This window comes from Vigna angularis, chromosome 1 (genome assembly GCF_016808095.1).
Source record: "Vigna angularis cultivar LongXiaoDou No.4 chromosome 1, ASM1680809v1, whole genome shotgun sequence".
Classification (NCBI taxonomy): Eukaryota; Viridiplantae; Streptophyta; class Magnoliopsida; order Fabales; family Fabaceae; genus Vigna; species Vigna angularis.
The window spans coordinates 20671932-20687767 of NC_068970.1; the positions used below are offsets into that span (position 1 = coordinate 20671932).

At 32.5% G+C, this 15836-nt stretch overlaps 1 protein-coding gene and 1 long non-coding RNA gene across 3 annotated transcripts; both read left to right on the top strand.

Annotated features, from left to right (window-relative positions):
• Window positions 1–237: 237 nt before the first annotated feature.
• On the top strand, window positions 238–7206 carry LOC108330962 (succinate dehydrogenase [ubiquinone] flavoprotein subunit 1, mitochondrial). The gene is made up of 16 exons (XM_017565566.2): window positions 238–560; window positions 674–841; window positions 1822–1909; window positions 2088–2234; window positions 2317–2457; window positions 3416–3501; window positions 3592–3684; window positions 3773–3836; window positions 3966–4109; window positions 4319–4506; window positions 5437–5611; window positions 5692–5862; window positions 5987–6056; window positions 6154–6274; window positions 6360–6397; window positions 6879–7206. Exons 1-16 carry the CDS (start codon window positions 495–497, stop codon window positions 6979–6981), a joined length of 1863 nt encoding a protein of 620 aa, XP_017421055.1. The 5' UTR covers window positions 238–494; the 3' UTR covers window positions 6982–7206.
• A 3481-nt stretch (window positions 7207–10687) lies between these two features.
• On the top strand, window positions 10688–15367 carry LOC108345577 (uncharacterized). 2 transcript variants are annotated; one of them, XR_008248033.1, is made up of 3 exons: window positions 10688–10927; window positions 10999–14659; window positions 14971–15367. It is a non-coding gene; the product is annotated as an uncharacterized LOC108345577 (long non-coding RNA). The 2 variants fall into 2 exon arrangements; XR_008248031.1 differs by having other exon boundaries at window positions 10689–10927; window positions 11009–14659.
• The last annotated feature ends 469 nt before the right edge of the window (window positions 15368–15836 follow it).

The following is a 15836-nucleotide window of genomic DNA, read 5'->3' on the forward strand; positions in this document are numbered from 1 at the left end:
TTTAATCCATATGATCATATCTAGTTTTGGGATGCTACGGTGCGTTTCAGGGCTACGTGGACTATCTATATCATGTCAGTCGTGGCATAAAGAACACCACCCACACTCGCTTTTTACATACACAAACACTCTGGTCTTGCCACGCGTCACTCTCTTAAATATCTTACGTGGACCACTTCACTTTTTTTTTCATATTACCTTACGCAACCCTACCCGTGTTAGTCACGTTCCAATATATCCATGCATTCTTTCCAAACAACCAAAACCCTCACCGAAAATTCCTGCGTTACTTGCCTAATCGCATTCTGCTTCTTCCTAATTTGGCTTAAATTTCAATCACTTTAAAACTCAATATCAAAATTAATTTCATGCTTTTGCTACTTGTCCAAAACACTACCAAATTAGAACAACACACCAAAAGCACTGGAAAATAAACAGAACATTGGCAAGGGGTAGAAGAAAGAAAAGAGAGTGAACAAAAAGTGTGCTTCAAAATGTGGCGGTGCGTGGCTCGTGCGAATCACCAATCACTGAGATCTCACGTGTCAAGATTTTTCTCTGTGCGAACTATTCCGTCAAATCTCTCACTCTGTCTCTCCATTTTCAGTTTCCGATTCGTTCATGGAAATTATGTTTTGTAAACGGCGTTCTTTTGGTCGTTGTGTGTGTGCAGAGTGGTGGAAACTCCTCCTACAACGTGGTCGATCACAAGTACGATGCGGTTGTCGTGGGTGCTGGGGGTGCAGGGTTGAGAGCCGCCATTGGACTTTCCGAACATGGCTTCAACACTGCTTGCATCACGAAGCTCTTCCCAACTCGTTCGCATACTGTTGCAGCTCAGGTGCGAGATCTTCTCCCACTTTCCACGTGTTAATGCATGTTACTTGTTTGTCGCAATTCAGGATTTTACCTTTTTATCGACTCCTTTTGTTTTATGGCTTTTCGGTTGCTATAATTGTGGTACAAGTTGTCTGCATATGTGAAGTTATTCATTTAGTAAGGTAGTAATAATATAATCAGTTTGTTGACATGAGAAGCAATTTGGTTTAGACGAAATACACTCATTCATGATACTGAATTGAATTGTGTAAAAAAATTGAATTGTTTTGGAAGAAAACTGAATTGAATTTCTCTTTAAATAGAACTATTTGAACTAAACAGAATTATAACTTCTATGATTGAAAAATATGCTTTAAAAATAATATGTCCATTGGTAATAGTTCAAACAATTCATATAGTAATTCAAAAACAATTCAGAGTAAATTCATTTTGATTCACTCAAACTATCTCAACTACAATGCAGTTCAATTCATTTAAACAATCATATAGTTCCGTTTCGTTGAACCACTTTTAGAGTTTAGTACAATTTTACTGTAATTCCCTTCTGTTCAATCATTTTGACCACCCCTAGTTTTAACTAGATGACTATAGCTGTGGTAACTTGAATAGTTTCTTTCAATTTATCATCTCTACTCACAAACTTTTAGGCATGTTTTAAATTTGATATTACACTGGTTATAGTGGGATAGGTGATATAATGTATTCCGCTTATTGTCTTATGGTCACTTAACACAATACCTCATGTTTGTTTGACGCCACTTTTAGGGGATGAAAGAGATCATTTTGGCTATTGTTTTGCAATGATAAATGAGGATTTTTCTTTCTTTTCTTACCATATCTTTATGTTGTATTTGTTTGCATGGTTAGTTAAAGTACTGGTTGATGCTCAAAAGTGGATTAAGTCGGCCTAAGCAGACCAACCTTTTCTTCTGAATCGAATATACTGATTATGTTCATGTATGGCAACAAATTTGTGTGTAGGGAGGTATAAATGCTGCATTGGGAAATATGACTGAAGATGATTGGAGGTGGCACATGTACGACACTGTCAAGGGAAGTGATTGGCTTGGTATGAACTCACTCTACCTTAAAATTTTAAACTTTTTCGTTTTGTCCTACAAAATTTTCATATAAGAAGATTATTAGTTTGCTGTTATGAATATCATGGAAAGCAGAGACTCTTGTATTGTCCGTTCTTTTTTTCGTTTCCTTTTTGGATATGAAAAGGTAAGCTTCGTGTTCTGCAGGGGACCAAGATGCCATCCAATATATGTGTAGGGAGGCACCAAAAGCAGTCATTGAACTTGAAAATTATGGACTGCCATTTTCAAGAACTGAAGATGGAAAAATATACCAGCGTGCATTTGGTGGTCAGAGCTTGAACTTTGGAAAAGGTAAATGCAGATGGTGGAATATTATCACTTTTTATGTGTGAGTTCTGATTTTGACTTCTTTTTTCGTGTTGCTATGCTACAGGTGGTCAGGCATATCGTTGTGCGTGTGCTGCTGATCGAACTGGACATGCTTTGTTGCATACTCTCTACGGCCAAGCTATGAGACATAATACCCAGTTTTTTGTGGAATATTTTGCACTAGATCTATTAATGAACAGTGATGGTAAGGTTCTCTGAAAGTAGTTTCTTTCTTTGAACAATTTGCAATCAATTAATTGCACAACGAATCAGCATTCACAGGAAAGGATTTAATAGCACAGGACGACCAGAAATTTCCTGCACTGTGCTGCAGGAGAATTATATCCTTCAAGTGGATTTTATGCATCCACATTTTAGAGTCTCATATTTTCTTTAAACTGTTCAAGTATTCGTGCATTTGTTAATAATCCGCCAAATTCGAAATAGTTCTTGTATCATTGACAGAGGAAATGAACTACAGTTTTGCCAAAAGCTATAATACAAAGATAAATAGGTCACAATTTTTTTTCTGCACGATAATAGCTACTAAAAGGCACATAAAGGAATGTATGGGATTGTAGGAACAATACTTCACTATGTTGGTATGTCCACAGGTTAGGAAAGCAATTTCAAAATTCAATTGCAAACATGGTTGCCTGTTTTGTCCAGCTAATCTTGAAATTAGAGTTAACCAATACAATGCTATTGTAGAAAGTAAAAGCTGAAACTTTAGTGTTTTGTGCATATCCCGGAAATCTAAAGAATTTAGCTTTCCTTCTCACCTTGCCTGCTGACTTCTTTGGTCATATTATGACTAGAACGCAAGCAGCAACACTGGTGAGAGAAGAACAAGAGTAATTAAAATTATTAAAAATTCTGTCACATGACACAGTTATAGGACCAGTTTTATGAATGGTACACCAAAGTATACACTTCTTTTTTTTATTTATATTTAATATTTAAGACTTGAGATTAATTGGCTATATGTTCTCATCACTTATTTTTCTCACAACTATCACATGTCCTTCATATGTACAAATATGGCGTTACTTGTTTGTGATGCTCACTGGATTGTTAAACATTTGCAGTGCTGAAAAGATGTTGCTGACTGTGTATGTGTAGGAGTTGATAAAGTTAACAAATTTTCCTTGTTTGAAATACAGGTAGTTGCCAAGGAGTGATTGCCTTGAATATGGAGGATGGAACATTACATCGTTTCCAAGCAGCTTCAACAATTTTGGCCACGGGGGTACATCGTTTTCTTTTGCATGTTAGACATTGAAGTTTATAATTGTACTTGTCGTGAACATGTATGTGTTAATCTTCTGTTTTGCATCAGGGTTATGGTAGAGCATATTTTTCCGCCACCTCAGCACATACATGTACTGGAGATGGCAATGCCATGGCTGCACGGGCTGGGGTCCCACTTGAGGTATACTTTTAGGCTTTGCAAATTTTGTTATTATGCTGAAATCTTATATAACAAGTGTTTTAACATTTTCTTGTCATAAATTTTGAAGGATTTAGAGTTTGTGCAATTTCACCCTACAGGCATATATGGAGCGGGCTGCCTTATCACGGAAGGTTGGAATGTCTTAGTTCTTATTTACATATAGGCTATCTTTTGATTGTATACTGTAATGACAGTTATGTACTTTGGCCAATTTAGTCGAAACATATATTGCTTCTCATTTTCTTTCTTGGACCTTGTAGGTTCTCGTGGTGAAGGTGGGATTCTTAGGAACAGTGAGGGTGAGAGGTTTATGGAACGTTATGCTCCTACTGCAAAGGATCTTGCATCAAGAGATGTCGTTTCCAGATCAATGACTATGGAAATCCGGGAAGGCCGTGGTGTAGGTATGGGTGGCCTTAAATTAATACTTCTATGTTCTGATAAAAAAAATATTCTAACTATAACTGTGCTGTTAGTTTGTATATAATTGTGGCTATATTATTTTAGTGGGACGTTGTCTTCCTCTAGAAACTAGATATGCACGATATTTTCTTGAACCTTGACCTTCTAGTTAATTTGGACAATTAATTTGACCATGGAAATTGTTTTGCAGGATCCCATAAAGATCACATCTATCTACACCTGAATCACTTACCCCCAGAAGTTCTCAAGGAGAGACTACCTGGTATCTCTGAAACAGCTGCTATTTTTGCTGGTGTGGATGTTACTAAGGAGCCTATTCCTGTTTTGCCAACAGTGCATTATAACATGGGTGGTATTCCCACAAATCATCATGGAGAGGTACAATGTTAAAACTAGTTGTTTAACCTCCATTTGAGAAAAGGAAAGAAAAAGAAAATATGAGAAACAAATTAAAAAATGAAAAATAAATTTAATTAGTTATTGTCATACCTATAAATATTTTTTCTAGAGCAAATATTTGCTACCATTATAAATTACTGCTCTCCCCTTGCTTGATGCACAATAGTTGAGAACGACACATACCACAACAGATAATTGTTTGGTTTTATTTTGACGACTCCAACCTTTATATTGGCTTGTAGTTATGTACCTTACACACAAAAAAAGAGACAGAACGTGCCAGAATGGATTGGATTATTCTGTTATTAAAGCAATTTTCTATTTAATTTATCACTAGACACCTAAACTTTTAGTTGTTTTCTATACTTCATAGAAACAGTTAGAAACGGATATAAAGCTGAGTTATGTGTTGAAAAATTTTGTGGTATGAAGTTATCCTAAAACCGTGATTGAGGAAGTCATGTTGGTACCTAATTGTCTTTCTAATATTTTTGTGAATCATTTTGTACCTGTAGCGTTACATTACTCCCATTACTATATGTATGTATGAATGTATTTTTTTTAACTAACTACCACCACTCCATTTCACTTCTATCTGAGGGAGACTCTTGCAGAAATCTATTTTTTTCTCAAATTGCTTCTCCAGGAATTTGAATATGTATGTCATTGCATCTGTCACATTGCAAATAATGATATATTTTATTAATTTTGGTTTATGGCATACTTGATTACGTGTTTGGTTTATGGCATACTTGATTACGTGTTTGGTTTATGGCATACTTGATTACCTGTTTGGTTTATGCATGTTATCTTGTCCTATGAATTTGTTATATTTTCATTAAATTTTTATTTAAACTACGCGAAAAAATGAAAAAAAAATTGGTCTAATATACATTTATTCTTAATTAGGTGGTTACTATCAAAGGTAATGATCCAGATGCAGTAGTTCCTGGATTAATGGCTGCTGGGGAAACAGCCTGTGCTTCAGTTCATGGTGCCAATAGGCTTGGTGCAAATTCACTTCTTGACATTGTTGTTTTTGGTAGAGCTTGTGCAAATAGAGTTGCAGAAATCCGTAGACCAGGCAAGATTCATTCTCAGTTATAAATAGATTGTGCACGCTGAAATGAAGTGAAAAAAATTCACCTGTTTAATATTTTGCAGGAGATAAACAAAAGCCTTTAGAGAAAGATGCTGGTATGAAAACAATTGCTTGGCTGGACAAATTGAGAAATTCAAATGGATCATTGCCAACTTCTAAAATTCGGTTGAATATGCAAAGAGTAATGCAAAACAATGCGGCTGTGTTCCGTACCCAAGAAACGTTAGAAGAAGGTAGTACTTTGTTGATCAATAATAATTGTTCTTCTTATCCCCTTCCTATTCCCAAAGTACACTTATAGCCTTTTCTGCTCCTATAGTTATTTTCTCTCTTTGAATATCATGTACCTTGTGACAGGTTGTCAATTAATTGATAAAACATGGGAGAGCTTCCATGAAGTCAAGTTGGAGGATCGAGGTTTGATATGGTAAAAATTCTTTGGCCTATGTCACTTGGATCCCTATTATTTCAAGAAATCAAATCTGTTCCATCATTTTAAAAGTTCTATGCCTCAATATTTTCAGGAACTCTGACTTGATTGAGACCATTGAGTTGGAAAATCTTTTGATTAATGCCTGCATCACCATGCACTCTGCTGAAGCAAGAAAAGAGAGTAGAGGTGCTCATGCCCGTGAGGACTTTACGGTTAGTATAACCTGCTGTATATATTTCACCCCATTAATATGAATAGTGGGTCTGATTGAATACGGTGCTTGCTTTTAATTTACAGAAAAGAGACGATGGAAACTGGATGAAACACACTTTGGGGTAAGTCATGTTTCAATTAATTTGCTATTTACATGAGTAGATATTTGGATTGCGTTGGTTCTCTTCATTTCTTGTGGGAATCCTGATGCTTTTAATGTACACAATCCTGTTGATTCTAAGTGCATCAGAGTTTGCGTCTTTAATCTCTTGTTTTAGTAGAGAAGTCAAGCAATCAACAAAACCAGTTGTATTAGTTGACACTATCTGGTATACGTACCATCTTTAAGTTATCATTTCTTGAAGAACCTCCGTCTCTGGGTAGTTTAGTTTTCATTGCAGGAAGGGACAAGCCTTTATGTAATTCAGTGTGTTTGCTGTCTTTTATTTAGTAAACCCCATCAAATTTGAAGTTGTGACAGAATTCAAAAAACGGACATGCATGTGGTTTGCCGGATTTACCGTCACACTTTCGACGGTATAGATACTTATGTTTATGAGTTGCTTTGCTTTTGTTAGCTGAGCTTTTGTGCATGATTTGCAGATATTGGGAGAATGAGAAGGTCCGGTTAGATTACAGGCCAGTGCACATGAACACGTTGGACAATGAGGTGGAATCATTCCCTCCTAAAGCTCGTGTTTATTAAAATACTTGTTTTAAATTACTACTATGGATGATTTATACGGATTGTTTCACCAAGTATGAAATATGAAATGGCAAGTGTAAGTGAAAAAGGATTCAATAAAAGTGTTGTAGATGCATGATCTTGATGAAATTGTTTGATTCATCATCACTCGATAATATACTATGTCTGTATCGAAAGCTGAGAATAATACCCTTAAATCTCAATATTAGATTATCTTTTGCACAATAGTAGTTTTAATCTTTTTTGTATTCATTTTTATTTTTCTAACCTAAGTAGCAAATGAAAGCCTGATTAAGTGTCTTATGTTGGACTCTGGGAAAGATTAAATAAGTTGTGAAAAGTAATTGAAGTGCTATTTTGAATAGTGGGAGTTTGTGAAACAACATTTTAAGTGATTGTTGTAAACAAGGTTTTGATATGAAAATTTGTAACATTTTATTTTCATAAATAAACTGTAAGTGATTTTAATTAGTTACATTGTTCCAAATGTTGTCCCTATGTAGGATCATAAGATTCAATTAGTTATTTTAAAGCACTATTTTCCCCAATCTTAGGTAGATCGAATGGGTTCAATGAAAACATATTCATTGGCACACCACTGAACACTGCATTGAATTGGTTTAACAACTTACTTGATAGTTTCATTTCTTCATTTGAAAAGTCTTCTGTTATATTCAAAGCCCATTTTACACAAATAAGATCAAGTCCCTTAAAAGGAAACTTACTTGACATGAAATAATGATAGGGTTACATGACAAATTTATTCAAAATCATTGTCAAAATCCCACAACCTAACAAAAAAAAAGTACGTGATGCTTTTGGGAAAGCACATTAAGTCAATATATTTAGTGAGTCCTTAGTCCAACAAAAGATAAACACTATATCGAAAGTTTAAAGTAGGACTATATGAGATATGTGCACAAATGTGACAAATAGAAACCGAAAGTACCCATAATATATCATTTCACAATATTGTTAAAAATGGAGAATTAATATTCTTGATCCCTTACCACAACTAGTCCACCTACTTAAATTCCTAATAGTCAAAATTGAATACTTTACAAAGTGAATTGAACCAAAACCATTATTCATAAAATCAATAGAAAAAATTAAGTAGTTCATTTCGATGTGTAGATTTATAGTCTTGCATGTGTTTAGTAATGGCACTTAGTTTGCTAGTCGACATGTTTTCACAATTTGTCAAGAGCTTATAATTAAGCAAACATTCGCACCACAGGAACATCTCTAAATAAATGGTGATGAATGTATGAATGCCATAAAATAAATTAAGCAACACATTCTTATAAGAGTTATGAGAACCATGACAAGATAAGATGTTAACACAATCTCAAGTGGACAGAAACTAAAGCAATGTAGACAACACAACATTATTTGACTATCCAACGATTGTTGGATGACCATTACTTAGGATCCATGTTCCACTGTCAAAATTTACATTCCTATTAAGTTTGATAGTTGCCATAGAATTTCATAGTTAATTAAAAGCTAATTGAAATGGGAAGAGAGCAAGTTTTCTACAAGAATAAAATAATGCAAAAAGCAATATACAAACTCACAGAGGATTCAGTCGTGAGTGTTAGTGCAACTTATAAATAGTCTTATTAGTTCACCTTGTATTTCAACCTTGTTCTTTAATCACATAATGTCATCACTTCAACTTCTAGCATTTGGTATAAATAAACTTTAAATTTGTAAAGTTTAATCACATAGTGAAGAAGGTATGAACTATAACAACTATTATGGCACAAATTAACGTCTTCAAGGAAAACAACACTAAAATCTTAGAAAGAATAATGAATAAGAGACTTTAAGAAAAACAACAAATATTAGGACACAAGAGGAGAATAATAGGGTAACAAAATAGAATGAGCAAGACGTACTTCAAGTTTTATATTATCAACTTTTTTAAATATAATATTCACTTAAGTTTGTATGTAATATCTCTATATAAAATTATTTTATCTATAGATTTAATTAAAAATATCTATGGTCATATTTCTTTTAAAGTCATTTTTCATTACAAGAAAAATATGAAATATTGACCAAAATTTCAATTACTATATTACCATCCATCACTAATGAAAGTAGTGATCGATTTAATAAACGACCCATATCGATCATTATTTCCTTGGTCACTAATACACAGTAATTGATTTAGTAACCAAAATCAATCAATGATTTAATGATTGAAATCAATGATTTAATGATTGAAATCAATGTCCGATTTAGGGACTGAAATCAATGACTGATTTATTTACAAAATTATTGATTAGTTTAGTAACCAAAATTAGTAACCAATTTAGTAACAAAAATCAGTGATTGATTTATTGACCAAAATCAACTATAGATTTAATAAGTAATTTAGTTACCAATTTCCATCTAATTTAGTCACCAATTTCCATCTAATTTAGTGACTATTTTTTCAATCACTAATAATATTATTCTTTAATTTTAATGACTTTTGGAAAAATAATATACTTAATTAATGTATAATATATATTATATGGTATAAAATTATTTGAAACAACATAAAAATGGTTTCAAATAATTTTATACCATTGATGTAATTTAAAATCTATAAAAAATTATCGCATTATAAAAGAAAAATAGCAAAATTAGACCTTCAGCTGATATTATGCACTAAAAGAAATCAATATCTTTGAAACAAAATTATATGATAGAATAAACATCATAAAAATTGTTTTTTAATAACGCAAATAGCCTAATATTACGGTAAAGCCTTAAAATATAACTTAACCGTTCATTCATTTAAGATAAACTTGTAGGAAATCATGCTTTTGTTATTTTTCTTATTCAAATGGAAACAGCCATAACAAGAGAACAAAAAGAAATTGAACGTATTCACCACATGCTAACTTCTTCTCAAATTTATACTTTAAATCTCATCTTGAGCTTATTAGAATCAAAATGAAGAAAACTCTTTTCCACCTTCAAATGACACTAAACTTTTCTCCATCTCTTAATTAAGTCCTTTTCCTTTTACTGCTTATTATTAATTTCAATTATTGCTCTAATTCATCAGTTTTTTATTCTTATTGGCCCTTGTCATTAGATATTTGATTTAGTTTAATGGTCATGGTCATGTGTGTATCTTGAAATCTTAATGTCAATGAAATCATTAATTAAACTCCATATATCATTCAATTACGAAAAGAAAAACAAATAATCATAAATTGATACTTATTACTCGAATTTAATTACTCATTGACATCATAAATTTACAATACATTTGATCTTTATCAAATTATAAAAACTAAAAGCAACCAATAAAAGGTTTTGCATGTCTGAAATAATAATTCTATTATTCTTTAAAGTTTAAGAATTTTTTTTAATTTTTTTCTCTATTTTGTTTTTCATTTAAATACTATTAAATACGTTGCTATATGTTGTGGTTGTTGAATATTAAGAGGATTACTTAAAAAGCTGTTTTTATCTCTATGAATTTAAAAAAAAATCATTTGGCTTATAATTTGTTTTATCTCTTTTCGAAATTTTATATTCCCTCTTATATTTAATATAAATATTAAATAACTTTTAAAATATCGTTGTTTGATGATAGAGTATGCTGATATTAGTGAATCTCTTTATTTATTACTTGAAAAAAAAAAAACTAGCAAGCACGAGTCAGAAGGGATTATCTAACCAACGCTATCTGGTTGTTGCAGAGAATATCACGCGTCTAAAGTTGGAAATCTCAACCGTTCATTCGACTAAAACAACCCTATATATAATAACTGGTGCGTTTCCCCTATTTTCAATTCAATTTCTCCCCTTTCAATTCACTAGTTCTCTCATTCCTCTCGTACGTACCACGTCTCAAGAGTTCGGTTTTCCTATTCGTGACCTGGTTTTGACATGGATCAGATTCCGATCTACTCGCCAATCGTGCTTTTCCTACGAGTTGGTACGATTACTTTTCGATTCTTTTTATTTTCTTGCGTACGTTCTTCAGTTACGTGTCTTATTTGATTAAAGATTTTCCAAGATTTGAAGCCCGGTGTCACCGATCTACCGTTCAGAGGTTTGATGATCGTGTTCGTGTTGCTTGTTTCGTGAAGGCTCGATGAATATAGCGCAGATCGCCAGAACAAAATTACCAGGTGCAGCGCTTCATAGTTGCCGTTCCTGTGTGGAGTTCTTCGCATTCGGATTTAAAGAAATTATACGAGGATTCTTGAGGGGATATGTTCGGTGTATGTAGTAGTTTGAATATTTGGGGATGAAGTGGCTATGGAGAATTTTGTCAACCGACCTTTGCCATGACAGGTGCGCTTGCATGGCAGGTCAATACAAATTAATAAAGAAAAATTATTTGTGGGTTTTGAGGGAGATCGCACGGGAATTCCCGGGTTCTCCCTCTGGTGTGGTGGTGTGTGTGTCTGTGTTCCTTTTCCTTCTTTCTCCCTTTCTTTATATTTTTCTTTTCCTCTCTCACTCTTCTTGCGACGGATACACCACCACTGGACTCGCTTCGTCATCGAACTAACAAGGTATCGTCTAATTTATCAATTTAACTTTACCTTTACAATAACGCCTTTCTTTTTTCGTAACATAGTCAATATACTAATAAAAACTAACAAAATCAATGCAATTGCAAACATTGAAACAAGTAACTCGTATATGAAAAATTAATCACTGTAGTTTATCTCTCGAAATGGTGAATTAGTAATTGAAGTGATATTATGATGTTAATTCTAATTTTGACCGTTTTCTTTTATTTACTGGGAATATCTAACAGCTTGGATGATAGATTCGTAACAACAACATTGATCCTCCGGTCGACTTCTGTAATAACTAATCAAAAGGCGAAACTACTAGTTAACACTTTATTGATATTTTTTCATCTGTTAACTTTTAAAATTTTGCAACGCCATTACTACGAGTATCATTTCCGGTTTGAGTTCTTATCATTAATTGTAACCCACAATCTGTTCACCTTGACTTTTAGCATTTCATTTTCCCACAATGCATAGATTTTTCTGTAGATATACTCGTTCGATTGAAGTCTTCGCAGCCGGAAGGGTGTGAACAGTGTTTCACCGTATCAAATATTGCAGTGATCTTCCTCAGCTTGACTAGAAAGAATTGCAAGGTTTCAGGTGTTCAAAAGGCTAAATTCAAGGGAACATTTCAAATATATGTTCTTATTCATCAATATTTTGAGGTAGCTTTCTAAAATTTTAGTGAATAAAGTCTCATATTGATGGTTTTCGGTCTCTGGAATAATTCTGTTTGGCCTCTGGTTTATGTTGTTGATTATGTTTTATGGATGGAATGGGATCACCATAAATTTTATCTTTCTTACATTTGAAGCTTAGTAATGATTTTTTTTCTTTTATTTTGAGTTTATTTTTTATGTAATCCAACTTTCAATTGAATTGTTCATGCGTAGATCTTGTTCAGTAATGAATGAATTTTTACGTTAAATAATGCCAATTACCTTCTTCATTAATTCCAACTGGGGATTCTTGTCAAAGATGTTAATGTGTGCACTTATAATGGAAATTGTGTTAAGTTAGAATTTTATGTGATCCAAAATTACTACTTGATTATAAATGAGGATTAATGTTTCATGCAAGGGCCCTGATCCTCAATTATGCAATATTTTACTAGCAACATGAGTTATCAAAGATGATAATGTAAAGTGTGAAAGGAAGTCCTTTTTTCATCATGTATTTTATTCATTTCGCTGGAAATAATCGTTTTATTTTGAATTCAATGAGATCTTTAATCATTATTCAACTACAATTGCTCGAAACTTTTTTGAGAGGTGAGGTGATATTAGATAATTGGTCGATTTGTTGTTGGTAAAAATATTTTATTTTATTATATTATATTATAATAGTAATAATAATTAAATCAATGATTATTAAACATTATTTAAAATGTATATTAGAGGATATATTTAATTTATTAATCATATAAAAAATTATACTTTTCTTTTAATTAAACTTGTGGAATGAGAAAAAAATTGCAATTTCTCAAGGGATTGGCCATTATCTTTAACGTTTATGTTTGTTTGTATGAATATTATTATATAACTATATTATAAATAGTATGTGTATGATGTGCTCTTAATGTTCAAATGGGTTGCTTGAATATTCTCTAAATATATATGTTACAGAGGTGATTTGGCCACATCAGTTTGCCTTCTTTTGAAATTCATTGAGAACAGAAATAGCCACCTAATCTGGAAATTGTTGGAGAGAAAAATGTATTGTAGATTTCTAACATTTTCTTACGCATGTTCTTTCTTTGGGAGTACAAATATTAAAAATCAACGAGTTTCACTCAATTAAAAAGGTTTATTCATGATTGTATAGTTTTCAAATAAACATAAGATAGAACAGAGTGTTTTAAGAAGTGCTATGTTGTTAATATTTCTCCATAAGATTGTGAATTATTTTCTGCATTTTCTTTCCAAGGTAAGAAAATTTTGTTAAAGAGTATTTTGATTTGAACTATTTATAAATTGAGGAGGGGTTGAAATATTTTTTAACTAAATGTTTGATCCATTTATTTTCATGAATTTAGGAATTATTCTATGTTTTGCAAAACTTTGATTATAGCTATGTTTTGTGCAGAAAGACTGCGTTATAAATCCTGTAGTTTCTCTTGAAAGTTCTGTAAGCTCAAAATGGTAGAGCGTTCAATGCATGTTTCATTGACCTAATCTACAAAAGTTGTGAATGCTAATTTAATTTAATTTCAAATTAAGTAGATAGTTGGCTTTGAGAGGTTGGTGATTCGACACCGTCCGCTCAACAGTTTGTTGTGGATGCTTATTGAACAAGGTTTTTTTAATAACAATATGGTATATTTTTATACACTTCTTTTACAAGTATTTTTTTCTCAAATTTTAAATAGTAATTTCTAAGAATATATTTTTTATTTTGAGATACCTTATTTGTAAAGGGGCTGATTGTCTTATTTCTAAATTAAGTTGTAGTTCATTTCATACTGATTGGTTTATCATGAGGATGCAATTGAGATAATTCTCTCTAGTATAAAGTTAACTATTATTATTCTGACAACTTTTATTACGAGGATACAATCGGGTGATTGTTTTACAAAAGGAACTATAATTCATTCTTAAAACTTTTAAATATAATTGGGCATAGGCTAGAAACTGGAAGTGTAACTGAAAGGCTGCATGAATTTATTTTAGATATTGAATTCTGGCTCACTATAATATTCTATGGAGAAGCTTTCAGTAGTTATTGGAGTAACGAATTTTTAGCTGACAATAATATGTGTTGACAATTATCAATGACAATTAGGCAGTATAATTGATCAATGAGAAGCTTTGTTTGTTATAACAGAATAATATCTAATATAGTGAATTCCTTCGTAGACGTAGATTGAAGTTCGTTATTACTTCAGTCAAACTATGTTAAACTTTTGTGAGTTCATGGTTTACCTTCTATCGTTTTCAACACCTGTAAATTGATCTTTGTTTTCAATTTTGTTTTTGAATTTGTGAACTATTCCACAATAAACTGGTGTGGTGAGCTTTGGAAGATGATTTCTGCAAAGTATGAGGTTGAAAAATTCACTGGACCTGATGATTTTGGATTGTGGCGGTTGAAGATGCATGCTATTTTGGTTCAACAAGGCCTCTTTAGAGCTTTGGAAGGTGAATCTAAACTTGATGCATCAATGGTTAGAAACCATTGTTAGAGAATTAGTAATTGAAGTGATATTATGATGTTAATTCTAATTTTGACCGTTTTCTTGTATTTTTACTGGGAATATCTAACAACTTGGATGATAGATTCGTAACAGCAACATTGATTGATATTTTTTCCCTGTTAACATAAAATTATGCAATGTTATTACTACTATTCTCATTTCCGGTTTGAGTTCTTTTCATTAATTGTAACCCAAAATCGTTTTTCCTTGACTTTTACCATTTCAATTTTCCACAATGCACATATTTTTATGTAGATATACTCTTTCGGTTGAAGTCTCTGGAACTGGAAGGGTGCGAATTGAGTTTCACCGTATTAGATATTGCAGTGATCTTCCTCAACTTGACAGGAAAGAGTTGCAAGGTTTCAGGTGTTCAAAAGGCTAAATTCAAGGGAACGTTTCAAGTACATGTTCTTATTCATCAATATTTTGAGGTAGCTTTCTCAAATTTTAGTGAATGAAGTACCATATTGATGGTTTTCGGTCTGTGGAATAATTCTGTTTGGCCGCTGGTTTAATTTTATGTTGTTGATTATGTTTTATGGATGTAATGGGATCACCCCATTAAAAAAATATATGTATATCCATAAAATCTCCACCCTTAAATTTTATTTTTCACACGTTAGAAGCTTAATAATAGTTTTTTTTTCTATGAGTGTTTTATTTTTTATGTAATCCAACTGTCAATTGAATTTTTCATACGTGGATTTTGTTCAGTAATGAATGAGTTTTTACGCGAAATAATGCTAATTACCTTCATTAATTCCAAACGGGAATTCTAGTAAAAGATGTCGATGTGTGCACTTAAATGGAAATTGTTTTAAGTTAGAATTTGATTATAAATGAGACCTTTAATTATTATATATATATATATATATATATATATATATATATATATATATATGTACCAATAAGGACCGGACGCTAAACAGGCTGGACGTCCACGTAACCACAATGGTCCAAACATGCCACCTTTCTGCTTGCTTAGGAACGATTGGACGTAGTAGGCCGGACACTCGTACATACACGATCATGCAATCTTACCGCTTGTCATCCGTAAAAACAGCAACTCATATGAAGTCGGTTGGTCATACCGCTAACCAACCAGGTTGCCTATATGG